The sequence below is a fragment of the Hermetia illucens genome, chromosome 6 (genome assembly GCF_905115235.1).
Source record: "Hermetia illucens chromosome 6, iHerIll2.2.curated.20191125, whole genome shotgun sequence".
Lineage (NCBI taxonomy): Eukaryota > Metazoa > Arthropoda > Insecta > Diptera > Stratiomyidae > Hermetia > Hermetia illucens.
The window spans coordinates 23,317,611-23,339,350 of NC_051854.1; the positions used below are offsets into that span (position 1 = coordinate 23,317,611).

A 21,740-nucleotide genomic window follows, 5' to 3' on the forward strand; every position below is an offset into this window, starting at 1 on the left:
AGTAATCATTTTGATATCTTTAAAAAATCTATAGCGGAATTTTCCGGGCAAACATTTTCAAGGATATTCACGTTTTGATGACTGTCCCGGATAACTTAAGACACTGGCGTGGATAGTGTCAAGTCTCTATCGAAAAAATAAATCTGCTTTCAGCGGATAGTCTGCTGTTCAATTATAACAATACATAGAAAGCAACAGTTCGTTTGAAATGTAACACAACTCGAATATTCAATGATTCCACTTATATGTATGTAAAAGAAGCTCAAACACAAAACCAACAAACAAAATCATAGAAAAAGCATAGTTGTATGTAGTGTTTTCGTATTTTTATGAAATGTGACGAGAGAGAAAAAAAACCCCTAAATTTCAATGCTTTTTTTGCTCTTTTGATGTATATTTTCGCAAAACTCAACTAGAAAAATAAATGAAAACAAAAATTATTGGAATTCTTTTTTCTTCATTTCTGAATTTAATCTCTAATCTCCGAAAATAGTAAATATTAAAATTCTAAAATATACTCATCAGTTGTTGTTGCTGTTGTTGGATTTTCTTTTAACAAGAAAATAATTCTTAGTGTATTGGTTTTTCTTTTTTTGCAATCAAAAAAATAAAATCAATAAAAAAATATAGTTCATAATTTGATTATTTTTTATATGCAAGAAAAAGAAAGGCTTCTAAAGGTGGTCGGGGTGGTCATGTAATTATAGTGGCGCATTTATTACTTTAGATTTTATTTATTATACTTTTGTATTCATTTATTATTATTATTTTCGGTTTTATTACAATTTCTAGAGAAAACAAGTAGAAGTTTAAATGACGAACGAGATTTCCTTTTGCAAGCTTATGTTTTCTTGGCCAAAATCGAAGCAGCAATTATATGTGAAAATAAATCTCGTTTTTTTGTTTCAATAAAATATATGTTCAACTATAACTTTTGCTCATCAAAACATTAAATAAATTAGACGTAAAATGTGAACAAAGAGCAAAACAAATTGTTCTAAATTATGTGAAATAAAATCTAATCACGGAAGGCTCTATTAGGCTGTGTTTTCCTTGGGACGTTTCTAGTTAAAGAAACAATGCAAAAAGTTTGTTTTGTTTTTATTTATATGTAAGCTATATTTCACTTTAATAAATGTATATATATACTTTTTCTTTTATCTTAAATATTACCATCGGTTTAGTAAAATCTATTCCAATCATGAGACAATGCATAAATAATAAATCGAGACATAAAAAGAGATATTGTAGTTCGGAGTTGGAAAAAAGAAAACAAGAGTCTTTAGATGTGTGAGGATGTTCTAATTCACTTCACTTCTCTCTCATTCTAAATATCTTTAATTTGCTGTTGTATTATTTGTCGCATATATTTGTTTGTTGCTGCAGGTTTCAATTGTTGAATTTTTAGCATTTTTTGTTTTGCTTGTTTTGTTATACTTTAATAATAATTTATACAATTAATGCTAATAATTACTCTCTCTTTAGATTATTCATAAAAGGGGAGGATGCGCGTTTATTTTCATTCACTTTTAATCTTATGAAAAAATGTATAATTTATACTTTGTTTCTCTTCTCTGTTATGTTGTTTTGTTGGATTTTTCTTGTTTTCTAATATTATCTCTCTTAAGTTTTTGTTTGCGTAGTTTTACTTTTTTTGCTTTGCTTTTTTCTTGTTTTCTTAATTTTCTCATTTAACGTTTAAATCAAATAATAATAATAATAATGAATTAGTTTATTTCTTTTTATTTTTATTATTTGCGCCACGTGGTGGTGTTAATGGTCGCCCCGAACCACTAAAGCCTGGATAAACAAATCTACGTTTGTCAGCTGGCTTCAATATCTGGAACGAGCACATCAGCGTATCATCGACCGACATCATTGCACCTGCAAGACGAAAGAAAAGAAATGTTTCTCTATTTGGCGAAAATTCGTTCACTTAGATTAGGTCACGCCCATAGACGCCCAAGTATATTATTTGACATTTTCCCTATTTCTGTGCTACTCTGTATATTAGATCGTGATATTGAAAACTACTTATGATTAAATTAAGATAAAAAAATAAGCTTTTACCGGCATTGTCGAATTCACCGCAGTAGTTGGGCGCTGAAAACAATGTTACTAACTGTCGTTTCGCGAAGAACTCATAACCATCTTCCACAACTTGATGAGCCCGACATATCAGGTCGAAATCATGTTTTTGTAGAAACTTTCCAACGACCTGCAAAGCAAATTTAAGAAAATTGTTAGTGATACATTCTAATTGCGATTGCAAAGTTGGATAATATATGTTTTCGGCTAACTGCCAATTTAAAAATTATTTCACTTTCACACAATCACACACACTATAATTGGCCGTACGGAAATATTTCATTGTTTAGATATGTTGTGAGGAACGAAGGGGGTTAATTGTATGTACTGATATTACCAATTATAGAGTATAAGCCATAGCATGATAACAAATGAAAATAAACGTGGCTTCATCGGTACGAATTTCAACTTTTCAACTATAAATTTAAGTTGTAGACGCTTGGCATAGGCAGTTCGCTGAGCGCATCGTTAGCCTTTAGCACTTTGGTTCGTTACAAACGTTTGTGTTAGTGCACGTTCCGCTGCTGTAATCTTAGGCTTGTCACTTGCACAGCAATGGGAGTGAAGTATGCTTCTCAGGCTGGTTTTCGGATTCGGCACTACAATCCTTAAAAAGTACTTGAGTAATGCATGGTGGTTTAACATTGATAGCAAATGCAATGCACAGCAAGAGATTAAACTGCGCCGTAAAACAGAGATGAATGGAAAATAAATACAAGTTTGGAACTTGGAGCGTGCACTCCCTGTTTAGCACTCATTGCATAGGTTGGAAAATAGCGGTATTTGCTCTGAAATGCACATTATGCATATTCAAAAGCGGGAAAAGGTCTAGGACGTAAGAATGCGGCGTAGCTTTTGTCGTCTACAAGAATTTCACCCACAACCTCACAAACTTCAAACCAATTCAAGAAAATATGTGCCACTCTTTCAGCGAAAACCATTTTTTTAAACGTTTAATCACCATATATGCTGCAACGGAAAGGAAGAACGGCTCCTTGGAAGACAAATTCTGAATTTTATAATAGACTGACGTGAAGATAGTACTTGGCGACTTCAACACAAAGTTCAGACAGGAGGTGGTTCACCGTGGAACTACTGGGGGCCAAGTCTTCACGATATAACAGGAAGAGAAGCAGGTTCATAGAAATATGCCAATATTATCGACTTGCTTCCCTCATCGCAGGATCCATAAGAAAACATGGGCTTCGCCAGATGAAAAAGGTCAACTAACATAGATGGATTATGCTGGAAGGAACTACATCCAGCATTTTTGAAGTATGGTCATACCGCGAGACAAATTGCGGCAGCGATCACTATCTCATCACAGTAAGAGATTGATGCCGGAAAGCAAATAATGGAAATTGTAAGCGCATCCTAGCTATTCCGCTCCAGAAGGAAGAAAAAAGCTCGAAATAGGTTTAGAAAAATAAATGCTACTAATACCGGACCGACACCAGGAAGTCAATAGCATTTATGTAAAGTGAAGTCAGCTGAAAGAGGTAATAAGGACGACTGCAGGAAAACTCATTGGCAATGAACCTCGGTGCAAAAGGAATGAATCGTTTGCTGAGGACTGCTAGCAAGCAAGCGACGGAAAAAATAATAATCGTGACGCGACAAGTCAATTGGTTGTGTGTTTTGACGTGTGTTAGAGCATTATATTCAAGACCGTATTGCGCTCGCTTACTTTTTTTTAACTCAGCTGAGTTGATTGGTATTCGACATCCAGTCACGATGCAAATTCTAATGCCACCAGTGAGATTGGCAACACAACCTTCCACTGCGACAATCGAGCATTTTAACCACTAATCTATCCGGGGTGGATGAGAAAAATGCTGTAGATTAATACGTAGAATCGAGACACAACACTCACAAAATTTGCAGAAAGAAGAAACCAAAGTATATAAATGACCTGATCTACAGGTTAAATGATAACTTTAAGATTAACTTGACAAAAAAATGACAGTACGATGCCAGCCCAGAACTATATTTCCCAGGGAAGCAGTGAGGAATCTTATCTGAGATATGGAGCAGATAAAAAATCGATGAGACCAATATTTCGAGGAGCTACTCAATGCCATAACACAACCTCCGTACATCGAAGGAGCAGAGGGGAGGTATTTGTCCTCCTACCTACACGTGACGAAGGAAAGGATGCACGAAAAATACGGGAAAAACAACAGAACACCGGGTGTGGATGGAATATCTGCAGAACTACTAAAGATAAAAAATGTGGGGATGGCGACCACGTTTCATGAGTTCATAAACACTATTTGGTTTGACGAAATGATGCCGGAAGATTGGCGCAAAAGTGGCATCTTATTTATTTATAAAAGAAGATGACAAAATCTGCTGCAAAAACTATAGAGAGATATCGCTGTTGTATAGATGTCACAAAGTGCTGTCAAAAATAATTGAAAGAAGGCTCGTCTTAAAAAATATTGTTGGCGAATACCAGGGAGGACCTCAACGTTGATAGCCAGCAATTGATCTAAGAATATTTTATCAAAGCGGATATTAGAGAAATTCTGTGAATATAACGTTAATGTTCACCAAATTATCGTTGGTTTCAAACAGGATTACACGACAATGTCGACCGATCGGTGCTGTACAAAATATTGTCTGTATTTGAAGTTCCAGCCAAAGTGAATGCACTCATTAGAATGACAATGAATCAGATCAGTCTAGCTATCAAGACACAAAATCAACTAATACGATATTTCGACACAGACTGCGAATTAAAGGAAGTGATGGGCTGACCCCAATATTGTTCAACAACGCTCTCAAATGTACAATCCGAAAAATACTAGTAGATCTGAATCATTCCAGATAGTGGTCTATGTGGCTGATATAAATATCCTGACACGATCGAGAAAAACGCGTGAAGGAGATCCTGATGAAACTTGACAAGGCAGTGAAAGAAGTTGGCCTTAAAATAAACGAAGAGGTGACTATAATCATGACACGAACTAGAAGAATAACGCCAATCAGCCAAAACGCGACCCTAAACGACTACAATTTGGCACAGATCGACAGTTTTTTGTACTTAGGCACAACTCTCACAAAGGACAACAACGAAATAGATGAAATCAACAGCAGTAAAGGATAATATTTGCCAACGAAATACTTTTCCCTTCTACTCCCAATTTTGACCGTTCGCAATATATATAATAGTAATTTAATTCGGCAGTTCTTGTGTTACGACAGCGAGACGTGGACGATGAATCAGGGTGAAGAGCAAAAAATTAATGGTTTTGAAGAACATTGTCCTCAGGAGAATCTTGGGCCCAGTGACGGTGGACCCCGAAACAAATGGGAGGATTCAGTGGACAACGCTAATTGCACGGTGGTCGGTTTCCGAAATTGAAGGACGTGATCGCTTGATCGGGAAGAATGCAGGCGAAGACTCTGGGAGGCCAAGGACCTCCATCGCAATGCAAAGCGCCATAGAAGGTGTGATGATAATGAAACTAAAACGCAGTTTACCGAAAATAAAGTGGGGCCTATGCTCGAAAAGCGAGCAAATACAAGGAACATAGAAAACTTATAATGAACACTAAGATCACATAAAGAAAGGAGAATAAAGCACGCCGGTTCTTAAATGGAAGCAGTCAGAGTTGGATAGAAATATAGACGGTAGGAAAAATTTACATTGAAGATCTACGAAGAGGAGTATAAACGGAATTATTTGCGACGACTGATGAAGATGAAAGTTTTTTGAAGGTAATTATTGTATTATATTTGCGAGCTAGAAATCAAAGTTCAATACGAAAGCACCAGAAATTCGAAAAAGGGTAAGACAGCAATATTGTTCATAGTGCGATATGGTCCTAAAGAGTACTAACAATCTGACCAATTTATGATTGGCTTTACACTGGAATTTAGAGAAACTGATGCACATTGAATTTCATTAAAAAAATAATGCAATTGATTGCGCGGCTAAAGCATACAAAGCTCAAATATATTCGCTGGTAGAAGACTGAACTCATTATGCACGCTGATGTTCCTGCTCCCGTCCTTTCCTCGCTGCATCATATAGAGCAGTCCCATTCTGCTTTGCTCTAGAAGATTCTGCCTGGATTGAGGATGAATGGATCTCTATTGTCTTCCCAGACGAGTTTCGAATTGCTCAGCTATCCGAACGCATGCGGATTGTTTTCAGATTTTTCTGTTGGGTAGTTTCTGAGTTAGGGTCCGTTAAAAAAATCATCACTTTCGACCGTCCCACACTCCCCGCCTTTCCAACAAATATCAAAACTAAGACCGGCTTCGAACAGTGCTAATCGAGACCAACATGACTACGGTGAAAAAAATCTACACCCCCTTTTGCATGTATGAGGATCCCCCTTATAAACTCAACATAGATGAATTTAACTTACTGCATGTATGGACGTTCACAGTTCCCACCTTCTTACCAAATTTCGTGTCAAACGGTTTAGCCGTTGATGAGAAAGGAGAGTGTGGGAGACAGACAGACGGACATCGTACCGATTTTGGTTTGCAAAACAAAACTTTTGAAAGAAGCTAGATAGTTACTGAGACACAGCTGTTTCAGAATCACCTCATAAAAGATCTTCCATCACATGTGTACACAATGTGATGCTGTGAAAATGAGGGCATCTGAACTAAATTTTACAAATTATATATATACAATATATACTTGTGTTTTCCTTATGATACTCTTTTTTTTATTTTTTCCTCTACCAATAACAATATTTTTGGTGAGCTACTCTGAAATATGTGTCATTTTTCAATGTTCACGTTCATGTTTCTATAAATATTCAATTTTATTCAAAACAGTATCACCTTGAAGACAAAGTTTAACACATTCCTTGGAAGGTTTTTAAAATGATGATTTATGATTTTTGAGATATGATGTGGACGATCTCAAAAAATTTTGCTTGGAGAAAATGAGTTTTCTCTAAAACTGCGCACACACATCAGGTCATTGATCTCAAGTCTAAGCGCTTTAATGGCGCCACTTTGGAATTTAGCGACTTTTAAAAGATTCTAGGCTTACTTAACCTCTTTAAGGAGGGCTACCCAAACAATTTTCAAAATGTAGCATTATTAAAACTTTCTTTGAATAAATACTTGGTATAGGATTGGTATTGGAATTTTTCGATTGGAATGTTCCTGAGATTAACGAGGAAAGTGTAACTTCAAAAGTTTTAAATTTATTTTATATTAGTAATACCAGAAACTGTATAAAATTTAAAATTCAAAAAGATAAAATATTCCAGTCGATCTTGCATGAAATATCCAAAAAAGAAAAACCACAATTATTGGAAGAGTAAGAGTGATTTCATCTAAGGGAAAGAAGCGATATTTGTAAATGATAAAATAGCTTCATTTAAAATGTTGAATATAAAGCTTAATAGCATTCTTTTTTAAATTTTATTGGTAAAGGATTTCTCTTCTCCAAACAAGAAGATCATGAACCAAAAATATTCTTTCAATATGAACCCCACCCAATTCTAGATATGTGCGGATTGTTTTTTTCTAATAACGACTCTTATATAGTTATTACGCAAACAATTTTTCCATTCGCCTAGAATAAGGGGATTATTTTCGCTGGTGGTTCCCAGGAACTGGTAAAGCCGTGTTTAAACAATTTATGCCACTGTTTGAGCATTTGTTCCCTTTGCCATGAGCGACAGGTTTGGACAAACTCACTGATACACTTTTTTTGGAAATGACGCTCCACCTCAATAACGCTTTTAATTCACAATTAATTTGTTAAGCCATTAAGATATCCACAAATAATCAATTATTTTGATAAGCTTAATTAGTAAACAATATTTGTGACAACGCATTAACGTCTGATTTCCAGTGAGTAGAGTATACTTTGAGTAAATTGCGATAAAAAATAAGAAATGTAGTAAGAATTAATATCGAAGAACATCTAATCAGATCGTTTGACTTAGAAATTATCTTCTGAATGTGCAAATAACAGAGGCACTGACATTCTCGAGCGAGAACATCATTTGATGGCTGGTTACTTTTGCGTGGCTATTGCATCCGCATTCACTAGTAGGGGCAGAAAGCCTCGACCTCCTAAGCTTCCTAGGGTTCGCTTATGTGGTCCGGTAGTGTGAAAATTATCTTTCTCATCTCGAACAATAGCCATCTTGAACAGCTCGTCAGAGAATATTTATAAGCGTAATTCAACTTGTCGTTCTGAAGGGGGATTTTATCAGAACTGATTGATTGCTGAAACTTGGAAGCGAATAACCGAAGGATTTTATCGTCATTGTAGTTCGCAAAGCAGTAATGATTTCAGTCCGATATATCGTCGTAAGTATATCGATCGCGCGATCAGGGATGCAAACGATATTTCCCATCTCTAATGGTGAGCAACACAAAAAGGTAGGAGTACTTTGTCAGAGCTTTCAATCATACAACATCCGGAAAATTTCCATCTCATGTGGATTGCAAATCGACATAGTATGCGGATAGGAACTTCTCCTCTGAACAAATGAAATTATCTTTGCCATTCGTTCGATCAAACGAAGTAAAGCCGCCGCTCTTGATGTTCTCCCAGTTAAACTCCATTAATCTGTAAATCCTCAGAATCTGAGACCTTTCCCAATGTGTACACGAATGAGGCGATCATGACGATTCTGAAAAAGAGCAATGTGATAAATGGAGGGATATTTGCTCGCTCCCTCTCGTTGCAAAGATAATTGCCAAAATAATGGTGGAACAGATCACAGAACACCTCGAAAGCCTCATCGACAGAAAGCAGGCTAGTTTTCGCTCTCAGCATGATCTGAAGTGCTCTTCACCTGAGAGCATTCGGGAGAACCTGTTAGCTCTATCAGGGACACATATGGCCAAAATGTCAGAGGAATTTGAAATTCAAAGCGGAACCCGCTTACTTTGGCTTCGTCGCATTACAATCTTGACTATAGAACTGCGCTAACGTATGGGTCAGTTACCCGTGGATATGTTGATCAGAAGGCGGAAGTGGAAGAAGATAGATCAGACATTAAGAAAGGGCGACAGCTGGCTATGTCATGAGATAAAATCCATCATCCCAGAGTGGCTAACAAGTGGGCTGTTCCAGGAATACGTGTCGCAGAAGAGATGAACGCGCTATGCCTTATTTAGGGTTCAACAAAAACTATATATAAAATAACCTTAAAGATCATCATCATCATTCATCTACTTCAACTGGAAACTTTGTAGACAATAAATGATGAATGATTTATCTGATTATTGTCTGTCAAGAAGCAGTCTGATAGGTAGATAGATCTGATAGATTACCCGCTCCAGAATTTTCCTCATAGTGTGTAGATGGTGTATGCGTCTATAGGAGCACGGCTCACCTGGAGGTCTGCAAGCAACAATACCAACTTCTGTCGCTTCCATGCTGTAGGGAATATCTCATCAAACATATACGCTTTGAATAACTCGGTGAACATGTCCGATCTAAATTTCATGGCAAGCTTAAGGACCCTATTTGATATTCCGCCCTGGCACGGAGCTTTATTATTATATATTCTGCTGCAGATCTCCAACAGCTCGTCTGTGGTTACTCCCGGAGTTTCTGTCACATCCAGAGTTCTCTGAATGGTATCACCGCCCACCTTCAACAACAGAGTAGGACATGTTGGACATAACTCTATAGGAAGAGAACTCCTTAAAATATTTCCTTCTGCTCCGGTGGATAGCCAGCCTGAGATTTTTGTGGGCTTTTTTATATGCATAGCCCTCTTGCACCTGATCAATCTTACCTGCCGCTTTCTTGGGCGTTTTTCGGGCTTGGTGGCAGGGTGATTGAAAGCCGACTAGTTCACTATTCCAGCAGTAACTGAGTCCTCTATTGGGGAATGTGCATCTCCTAGGCGTCACATGCCTTGGAGATGCATTGTGTGGTTTGGAGCGCTTTTTCTGTGGAGCCGCCAGTCTTAGTTGGTTGGTCTAGCCACATTTTTAAGGTCTGCTCATCCAGTGCTTTTGCGGGATATATTATTTGCCTACCGTGTCCGGAGATAGTTGCCTGGTGATCGCTGTGGGTGTACTCCTCGCTAACGTGATTATACAACGCGTCAGATTAGTGCTGATAAATGTCAGGTCTACGATTGAAGTAGACCCTTCTTTCCGAATGATGTTTACATTACCTTCGTTGGCCAGAACAATATATAACTGGCCAATAGCCTCTTAATAATTTCAGCCCTTTGTGTTATTCTCTCTGCTTCCCCACTCCGGGATCCTCTCATTAAAATCACCGGCATCCACCTTCGGATTTCGTCCCCTTGCGTCGTGAACAATGTTTTCCAACATGTTTTCAAACTCAGACAATATGCAACTGGGTGGGGCGTAGCAGCTGTACACGTACACGTCGCTTATTTTTGCCCACACAAAGCCACTGGACGACTGACTCATGGTGCATTGTATAACTTACCTACCGTAAGCCCATATCACTGGTCCAACAGTGGGTGGTGGCTGGTCTACTCAAGTAAATTCTGAGCGACCCTGTAATGGTTGAGGTTTATTTGAAAGAAACTCATTTCTTTATTGCCGTCATCGCGTTTCTGAATTCCGAGGATTTGTTATTCCGGCAATATGTCTGTTATCCTGTTCCTTCTTTTCTTCGCACAATGCGAGAAAAGAGGCGAAGATAGTTGAACCATTTGCCTCAATCGACGGAACATCAAAGGCGTTGAATAATGGGTGGTAGTTGTGGATATCAGTTTTCTATTTATGACCCTTAATATAACAAAGTATTTAGTTTCCATAAAGTAACAAAAGATTGTTGATTTTTATCATTTCCATCTTTAACACCAAAACCAAAATTTCGACCATAGACTCATTAGATATAGGTTGTTGAGGATACGAACACAACGACAAATGGGATTTTGATATACACTTCAGGCTAGTTGCGCATTATACTGTTCAAAGAAGGCTAGAACAAAGTGTATATCTTTGGGAGTTTTTCCTATCTTTCCTAAATTGTTATTCTTAGTTCAATTCTAAATGAAGACAAGTAGATGCTAAAAACTGTCGCTCAATAATGCTGAATGCATGTCACTTTTCGAACTAAATCCACTTACCAAAGGTATAAGAACATTTGAGGAAACACTCAAACTCTGGGAAATACCCGCAATTCTCTTCTCTTGGGAGCTACCTTCTTTCAACTTTAAGTACTCATACATCATTCCATGACCATCCATTGTTTCCAATAAAGGAAAATTACCTGGTCAGACAAATTTGCTCATTCATTAAGTTGAATCATTGATGAGTATTTCTCGGTCAGTTTGTTAACCTTGAACAATCACATTTTAAATCACGTTTTGGTGCAGCCTGACCACTTTCAACCGCAAGTATAGTAGAATGAATAAGTAAAATGAAAAACGTACGTCTGGTTTGAATTCAGTTGAAAGCATACCATATGAAGTAGCCAGGAGTGGAGGCGGCCATTAAATGACAATGTTGAAAGTATAAAACCTCACTTCTAATTTAAAGTTTTACTATGATAGATAGACAAGCAAACATACAAGCTTTTGTTTCCAGGTAATCAAAACCACCCAATACGGAATGGCAACTAGTTTTATAAAAGTGGATTTTCCCTAAAAGGCATCTAAAAGTCCGCGTATATTGGATTTAACGGAATGTTGATAGTACTCAATCTATTTACTAGGAAATGTAGTATAACTGTACATTTTTAATAGGCGTGGATTATTGTGGTTTGACTTCATATTTGGGTTAACATGAATAAAGGAAAAAAGAGAGCCACTCTTCGAAGGCTCATTCTTCTTTTTGAATTTCTCCCATGCGAATCCCCAACTAGTTCATTAATTAAATCAAAGTTATAGAATCTGCCGTGGATTAAGACGAACAACCATTAGCATGCTTATGTCAATTTTTGAAGTCTCATGTATAACACCCAAATCTTAATATGTTATCTCCCACTTTCATTTAAACCTGGCACTATATAAAATCGTACATTTAAATATAGTTGGCATCAGGCATTTCATGTCTGTTTAAAATCAGTATACACATTTTAACTAACAGTTATATCCACAAAACCATTTGCAAAACGTGAACTCATTTCTTTCAGCATACATTAGTACAAGCAAAACAATTTGCGTATTGTGAAAATGCTTTTATCTCTGGCATTTCGTGCATATTGCCTATTAAAAATACACACTAGATGATCTAGAATAGTTCTATTTTTTCAGCATTGATAAGTGTACGTAGTCGTGTGTATAGTGTATCTCACACGTGGAGGAATACTTTAGGCTTTAAGTACAATATGATAACATATCTTTTTACCTTGAGTTTTTAATGTGCAAAAAAATGGAAAATTAAATCATTAAAAGATTTGTTGGAATGAACTTTTTTATATCAACTTCTGGTTAGTATCATAATTCGAGGTAGCCCTCCATAAACGTCAGTTGTGGGTGTTCCGTATGTTCATTTATGAGAAAATCACTTTAGCTTCATGTTCTGATAGAATTATCAGAGTGTACTTGAGTTCAAGAAGCTGAAACAAGGTGGCAGTTGATTTAATTTCTAACCGTATCGTTCGTTAGTACTTCTAAGGTGAAACTGGAAAATTTCAACCTGAAACAATAATCTAAATAGATTATATTGACGGAAATTTCAAATCTTGAAACTTTCTACGATTAAGAAGATAATTGAAAGACTTTTTCGAAATGTCCTGAAAGTGTGGAAAGTTAGTTTGTAAAAAAAATTGGACACTTCCATGAGATAGATTCATAAGTTTAGTATGCCTTTGGAAGAACTAGTTCAGTTCACATTGCATTCTATACATGGACCATCTCTTGAATAGTAAGGTACTTTTACATAGATTGGTCTCCATCGGAATAATTCCTAAAAAAATCATGCCTATGTCTATCCCTCTTCGTTTCGGTCAATGGTATCGCTTTTCAATTTCCCTACTGTGATGCTTTCCAGCCCGGGAAAAATATTCTTTGCAAGAATCCGCATGTGTACTGTGCGGATACAGAATGACTGCTGCTGGTAGGTGTGAATACTCTCATAGTAAATGTATAGATGTGTTGTTTTGTATCTGACACGTTCAGTGATAGATAGTACGAATATTTTCGTCTATGGTGTGTTGGACACGTCCATGCTGGATACATAATGTTAACTGCTGATAAATATATATACTCGCATAGTCAATAGATGAAAGAATACTTTTGTGTCTTATACGTTGGTGCTGGATACGCTACTGAATATTATAAATCGAACTTAAGAGATTAAATATGTTTTCGAGCGAATTCGGTTACTCATTTCTACTTCCGATTGAAAAATTTAGCCAAAAACAAGGACGACTGCTCTTTCTACATAGTTCAATCTGAAGTGAAGTAACGGCAAAAGCCACCGCCCTGACTGAAAATCTTGAAATATGCGAATGACAAAGATACTAACTTACACAAACATGAAAATATACAAAGCGAATTAAACTCGGTCGCCATTTTTGTATAAACAGCCGGACTGAAAATCAATTGCAATTGTAAACAAAATAATAGTATTTCTCAACAGTTTCCTTAGAATTATGGATAGGATATTTTGTGCACAGCCAGTAACAAATCAGAAGCAATGGGAAGAGCCAAACGAAGAACCGAAAATAGTTCGAATTAGAAGACACAAGTGAATTGAATTAGGTTCACTTTACGAATAAAAGTAATAACATAAGCAAGAAAGGTCCTAAACTGGCAACCGGAGAACAAAACAAAGCGAGAGAGAGAGCACCATATGGAAGAAAAAGGTGTTGAAAATTTGAAAATGAATGATGACAATTGCTAGAGATCCTATGATATTGTAGGACAGGTTCTGATGGAAAGACTATAGAAGCCGTATTCCGCAATTAGAAGTGAAATAGTGAAAAATATGGTACGAACTACTCCCAGCGTGAGGCAGGTTCTTACACATGATAAATAACAAATGGAAAAAAAAAATGTTACTGTGGTATATTATGGTAAACTGACGTTGGTAACGAGGTTTAATTTTGGGGAATAAAAAACCTTTCTGTTTAATAGAGAATCATACTTTTTTAGAGCGACGTCCGCCCTTTGATCAACATGTGCGAGGCATTTAGCCCGCGTGTCGGCGAAGATCTTAATTGTTGTTTCAGGCCAAAGAAACGATGATGTTAGGCAAACACGAGTTGATGAGAATTTGGAGCTCTCAAGTAACAATGCCGGTTATTTTTCATGTACTACTCCGATATACTAGCACAAAAATAGCCGCGAAATAGAACCAGCTAAATGTTAGTTTGAGTTAGCTACTCGTAAATTTCCAGAATTTGGGCGAAATAGCGAAGGCATATTTAAAGTTTTGGATGCATTGAGCGAAATTAAGTTCGTCCCACCGTCGAGAGAAAATGTTTGCTGGATATACAAATTGTTCAACGCCCTCGAATTTCTGTTGGTTTATGCAAATGTTTGGGGAAAGATAACATCGTAAGTTGAACCCCTTCGCATGCTCCACTCAAAGCAACATGAAAGGCCGTACCAACACCCTGGAAAACTCAGCTTTGGACTTCAAATCCTTCCGAAATTCTATTATGATGGAAAAGACGACATTTTGCGTAGAGCATTACAAATATACTCTCTGTTCATGTTGTCGAAAGCTTTCTCGAAATCAATGAAGAGCAGGAGCACTGTTCTACAATGCTCCGATGGATGTTAATGAATCATCCAGAGTGGAAAAGAGCAGGAAGCATGCAAACACCCCTCGGGATGGATACCCTTCTTCGGAATATTACCTATCATTCGTTACTTCTACTAATTGGAAAAGATTCCAAATCCACAGCATTTAGGAATGAGTGAAGTTAACTATGAAGAGACTGCAGGAGTAGTGTATAAAGTTCCGCAGGGAGACCGTCGAGGCCGACAGGGTTACTATTAGCTTCAAGCTCTTCCGTAATGCGGTAGACGGTAGCGAAATTGTAACTTGTGGCGGTGAAAGTCATAGACATCTATAAACCTTTCACAGTTTTTGCTTCACCAAACCATTCCCGAGCAAAGTGTTGTCAAAGCCCACCTTGCAATAAGATAACCCATCACGAACACAATGTCAATTTTAGTAATTGTTCATTGAAAACATCTTTTTGTTCTGTACCGGATACCTCCGTTGATGCATAGCATTGCGTTATTTTGATGTTATTTAACCTGGACCGGAATCTCATAGTTAAGATGAATTAGCCCTCAGCAACAGCTCAAAATTGGAGTCAAAATTCCGCAAGAAGGAATAGTATTCCCCATAGCCCCATCATCTCACTTTTCTTAGGCTTAGAAAGATGGGTAGTTAAATTTAAACGTGGTCGTGCCAGTACTGGAGACTTCACGTGCAAGATATCCAAAAACTGCGTTAACACCAGAAATTATAATAAAAATACAACAAAAAAAAAAAAAAATACTTAGCCTTAGCGAACTTAGTGGACAGTGTGAGCAGAATCTTGCCTGAAGTTTTGGGGTTCAGAAAGGTGTGTGCTCAGTTAAGATATGAATGGAAAAAAAAACACATTCGAATGCGACTTTCCCGGCAACATTTGGAGCGCTTCAGAAAGGACAAAAAGAATGTTATGCGTCGTTTCATCAATATAAATGAGATTTCGATTTACCACCATGGTTCTAAAACAAAACAATACGCTAGGGAATGATGGTTTGGTTTACAGAAGAAAAAAAAATCATTTTCCATCAAGACAACACAGGTCATTCTCGCACAGATCAGGAAACCATCAAGAAAATCTGTAAATTAAATCAGGAATTGTTGCAATATTGGCTAGATTTAGCTCCACCTGACTTCTGGCTAATTTCACATCTCAAAAAGTATGTACATGCGTGGGAAATCATTTTCATCGAGCGAATCGTCAGTGTTTAAATAAATATCTTCAGATAGAAAGCCGACGTCATTTCAAGTTAGCTTGCGGGATTGATGTTTTCGGCGGTTCTAATTATACTGCAATGATCATGACTTTTAGAACAATGAAAATGGGTAACCACAAGAGGATAAAATTTGGCTTATACCTATTCAGGAAATTAAAGATTAGAAAACAGCTTGGTCGGCGATAGAATTTGTTTAAAAGAAAAGATTGCCTAACGTGAAACAACGGTAGCTTGATGCGCTGGATGTTGATGATTTGAACGTGTCGCGACTGTATACTGTATCCAGATCAGGCGTTTGACAGAGCAAAGTGACGCAACCGATCAAGAGGAGCCGACTTTGCTTCGACGGGACAAAGGCTGAAGAAGAAGTTTCGACGGGAACCAAACAAAAAAATATATGATTAAAAGGTGGTAATGTATTGATTCCCTCTTTCCTCAAAAACCTGATGGACCTGAGCCCAATGGCTCTGTATATTTCTCCAAAGCAAGAAAAACCGGTTTGAAGACAAATACCAACAAAACCAAGTCGCATCTGCACTAATGCCCAAAGCATTGAAGCGTTGATCCACCTGTTTATCTTGGCAGCATTGCTTTTGCTGCCGGCGATACCGAACTGGATGTCGCTCGATGCATTAACAGGGCTAGATCCGCCTTTGCTATTTTCCCTCAAATCTGAGAATGCAAATACCCCAACACCAACATAAAGTGGAGATTATTCCACACAAATATTCTCCCTGCGTTGTTATATGGGAGCAGCACATGGAAAGTGGCTACCACTGTTACTCAAAGGTTGCAAGTCTTAAACGTGTCATTGGGGTGCACTGACTTCCAAAGAAGAATTTGGTCGGCCCACAGGTGAGTTGCCCATAGAAGCGTTGATATCAGAAGGCGGAACTGACAGTAGATAGATATATTTCGCAGATATTTTAGCGTCAGCCAGTACCTTCCTGGTGTCGAATGTCCTAAACCCCCTAAGAGTGATTTTGGCATGCAAACTAGGATGAATACCGTTGATTTCGATGCGACTATGGAATTTAGTGTATATGGTTGGTTTTATGATAACTGATTAGCTTCTTATTATTTGCCCATTTCTATACTCCCTGTTGACACTAGAAAAAGTACCGTTATGTTTTGCTTTACGCTAAAAAGTGCTACTGAATTGAAACGTAATAGAGCATCGTTGTATGCGTGGTTTCTAGCATTATCATACATTGATAAAACGCGCGATTTGATATCGTTGAAATCAATTATTAAATCAATAGACCTCAACAGTGTAAAAGGTTAACGGCTTAGCAAATGTGCGTTTTCTTCAAGTTGTAGTAAAGTCATTTAATGACAGTATGGGCAAAAGCTGATATTCCAGCAGCCAAAAAGGAGCTATTCTTGCTCTCATTAGAAGGTGTGGGAGCATAATTTCTACATATGCTAAAAATATCCATGGAGGAAAGGGCGACCAACCAAATTGTTGTTGGATAACTGCAAAGCTACTTTTAAGAAAGTCCAAACAAATTTGAAGACTTGTGGTATCCATTCAAACATTGTAGCGTTGATATGTTGAAACTGATCTAAAACCATGTCGTCCCACAAAAAGGCCAAAATTCATAATACGGTGGAAAAGATTCGTTTGAAAATCGCAAAGCAATAGCGTGTTTAGTGATGAATCCACTTTGAAGGCATTGACAGACCAGTTCGTTTCCGTTCGGCGAAGATCAGGAGAAAAGTACCACCTTTCCTGCATTCAAATAACTGCTGGAACCCCTAATACAGTGGTGATTTGGGGAGTGATAGTGAACAAAATTCCTGAACCTCTGGAAGGCAGCAAAAACCAACAACAATATTTGAAAGTCTTAACCGATGATCTTCCGCCATTTATACAACGGATAGGATAAATGGAGATTCTACAATCTTTATGCAAGACAATGCACTCTGCCAATCCAGGAAGTCTATCAAGACGAAACACCGCCGCTCTCCTTTCGCTACCCAACTCAACCCAATTGAAAATAGTTGAAGAGTGTTTTAAAACAAACGGTTTATGAGAGGCAAAACCTCTGCGAAAATATTCGCGAAATATGTCCGGGCAATCCATTTATCTCTTAATGCATTGAATTCTGTATTCACAGTATGCCGCGCAAAATTGAAAGCATAATTTGAAACAAGGGGGGATGAACAAAATATTAATACCTTTTAGATAAAAATAAGTATTTAAAATCGCCCATCTTAATAATAAAATCATTACCTTTTTATCTGTTTTGAAGCATAATGCAATATATCAAAATTTTTTAGTGTCTATAATTCGATGGCACTGCACTGTACAATAATGCAAAAGAAAGAGCAGGCTATCTTGAAGACCCCTGGAAACAATTTGAACCTTCTGGCAACTAAGGGCCAAAATGGAAAATTGCACCATAAAATTCGTTAAATTGTTCAGACATTTCCTTACATCCACTTCAATCACCACATATTTTAGCACATTACGCACGATTAGATTACAGAAATCAGTGAACATTTTCAAGACATGTGATAAAACATTTCCACGCAAAATAAAAATTAAGATAATCCAAAATGTATTTGATATTGAAACGATTCATCAGAAGTATTATCATATCTGAAAGATATTTGTTTGAATGATTAGTATTAGCACGAGTAGCATTGGCATATTTGTACAATGTTTTCATGATAATTACACAAATCGAACAGATATCTGCATGAGGGTTGTACGCACTATCTTTCGAGCGTTTTATGTAGGCGATAGAGTAAAAAAAAATTTACTAATTGATATTAACAAGGCAAATCAACAAGGATATAATTTGGTCGAAATTTTAGTTAATATTGGATACAAGCGTTCATATATATGTCATTTTGGGGTGCATGTGCTCTAGCCGGAATATTTTCAACAGAAAATAATCAAATCATCTATAATCCAACAGAATAAATACTGATTTGATATCGAACATCTTAGAATAACAAAAAGAAATAGCAGCAATATCAATGCGGATTAGAATGAAGTGAAATGGAGCGTTTGTAGCTGTTTAATCCAACATCAAATTCTGATGTGAATAAATCTGTTTCAAAACTTTAAGCATGTTCTTGTTACGAAACTTCTTATTGAATTCTTACAAATAGTTCACAAGAATTTTCACATCAAAACGTTTGGAAAGCCAAAGTATATTCGATCTAATGGAATGTGTCTGTACGCGACCGTAATACTAGCTACTTTACGATTCTATTGAGTGATTATATATGGATCAGAAGCAGCTAATTACTCGCAGCAATAGATAACAATAGACGTGTCAGCACGTTCAGACAATCAAGGAATAACAAATGTAGTTTATTTACTCTTCATTATCTGTAAATGTGCGATTTTAAGCGTTTTTCGAGTTTATGTTTTACTCTTTTAACTGTGATTACAAATTTTTAACATTGCATCACTTATATGCGTCTCGTTTGTTTACAGTGCGGATTGGATTATGTGAGAATTTGAACGATTTGTAATTTTATTCGTTTTGCCGGAATGTAAATATTTATTGACCTTGATCTAACGGGATAATACTTGCTAAGCGTATGGTTTTTTATTCGCATATGTTAGACAGATGCTAAATTGTATACGCTTATTAGAAATGCTATCTGTATGGAGGACGACTTAAAATATGAAGAAAACTCCATCTCAAGAGGCCGAATAGCTTTTGTTGATCCATCTGTTATCTTGTCGAGTTATTCAATTATCGAAATTCAATTTATTCCTGCGTAAGATTTGAGTGGAAATTTCCAATCTGAAGTACATCTACTTTGTGTATACTTTGAATGTGGGAGGAGAAATGATTGAGATGTGTTCAAAAACGATTCTGAGTGGGAAATATTGTAAATTTGTAGAAACAGATGGATGAGGAGAACAAAAATGTTCTTCATTCAGAACCTAGAATCTTACAACGAATAATTTATTGTTATTCGGAGTTCCTTTTAGTTGCACTGGCAACTACCCGATATTTTATATACACACAGGAATTCCAAGTGGGCTGTGCTTATTTTAAAATTCTTACTGTTCTATCTTTCTCAAACCAAGTCATTACTTACTTCAGCTCCAAATGTAAAACTAACGCCACGATCATTTTCTCCCCATCCCATTGTGTCTTTATCGGGATCGGACCACAAGAGATCACATAGTAGGCCCTGATCGGGAACATCTGTGGGCCTCATAATACGTCTAATCTGTTCCATGGACGTGAGATCTGGGCTTAGACCGCCATGACAGCAGAAGATTTTTTCATCAACTACAAAGAAAATAATAAAAATACGGCAATCAAATTATAGTTACGAATAGTTATATAAAAGCAGATTTAAGCAAATGTTATAAATGTTATTATTACCAATAGCTGCTACTGGCAAACAGTTGAAACAGTCTGTAAATGTTTTCCATAGTTTTATTGTATAACGTCTTTTGCATTCGTCATAGAAACTGGAAAAAAAGTAAGAAAAAGGCAATTAATATCTTGTTTTATTTTTCGCTGTTTGTTATATAATACAGTAATGTTTGCTCTTAAATGCTTCATATCAAATAAAATTAGATAATTTTGAGTGAAGCACTTGAGGCATTTACGTGTTTATAATTATTTATAGTAGTTCAAATAAACTATTTTTTAATTAAACACAAATATAATTTTCTAGTCTAATTAATAACGCCCATTTCATGGGAAATTAAATGAAGTAATACGTTATAACATAAATTCAATTCTAATTCAGCGCCAAATGCAATAATTCAAAATAAAATTGAGAATGTATTGAATATGATTTTGATTCAAATTTACATCGCTTGCATTTCATTTAAAAGGTCAATACGCTAACATTGATTTCAACCAATCGCCTTCTGTATGGATGATGTTTCTCGGTCAGTATATTTGTAAAATCGATCAAACCGGAAGCAATATTCATAATTGCTAAAAGCACTCAATTTCAGCGGAAAATCCAAGAATAGGTCAGAATGGATTAATTATTAAACTAAAATTTCATCATCTACAAAATGTTCTATTTTGTTTGTGCATTGTGAAATTCCTATATGCGGAATGTATTCGTTGAATATAAATTCCTGGAAAATTGGAAACTTGTCTCGAAATGTTGTTTTCTGTTAAGGGAAAGGGAATGAATTTCAATTGGTAAAGTAAATAGGGATATAACGAAATGTTTGAATGGCTGGGAAAGGTCTGCAAGGCCATATTGGAGAAGAAGGCAGTAGAACAGCAGGCGAGCTGGCCAGGAAAAAGGCAGCGACGCCGCTATACCGGGCAAAGCCACTCTGCGGAGTCGAAAATGGGTTCATGGCTACAACATTGAAAAATGAAGGTCGGCTGAGGGAACTTTACTGAGTGGACTTACCGGGAATGGAACAGTTCATGGTGCCCATGGGGGATACGAACTCAAATGCTCCAAAAATTGTTTAAACATCACCAAGAGGAGCCTTCGGATCATAGTGGGAACATTTACTGGTCACTGCAGGCTAAAGTATCACTTGAAGCAGTTACGGACACTCTGTAGATTCTATGAGGAGAATAATGAAACCATCACACATTTTCTGGGACAGTGTCCGGCATTTGTACAAAGTAGGCTCAGGCTCCTTCTAGAAAACTTAATACCAGATGCCATGTTGAAATACTTGGAAGTAGGGAACATACTGACGTTTCTGTCGGTTATACGAGGTTACCCTACAACTCGCATTGCCGAAGCTGCGGAGAAGAAAGGGAAACCCTCATGCACTTTCTCTGCGATTGCCCAGCTCTGCCTAGAGTATGGCTGCGG

The 21,740-nt window shown here is 36.9% G+C and overlaps 1 protein-coding gene across 2 annotated transcripts in view; it reads right to left on the minus strand.

Moving 5' to 3' along the window:
- The window catches only part of LOC119660522 (serine/threonine-protein phosphatase alpha-1 isoform), a 103,608-nt gene that overhangs the window by 17,148 nt on the left and 64,720 nt on the right, over positions 1-21,740 (minus strand). Inside the window, exons 4-7 of one of the 2 annotated variants that reach the window (XM_038069144.1) lie at positions 20,318-20,406; positions 20,025-20,221; positions 2,071-2,218; positions 1,819-1,884 (exon numbers count right to left, since the gene is read on the minus strand). In XM_038069144.1, the coding sequence (XP_037925072.1) occupies positions 1,819-1,884; positions 2,071-2,218; positions 20,025-20,221; positions 20,318-20,406 (500 nt within the window). Of the gene's footprint in view, positions 1-437; positions 1,885-2,070; positions 2,219-20,024; positions 20,222-20,317; positions 20,407-21,740 lie in introns of those variants that run through there. The other variant, XM_038069143.1, reaches the window with a different exon arrangement.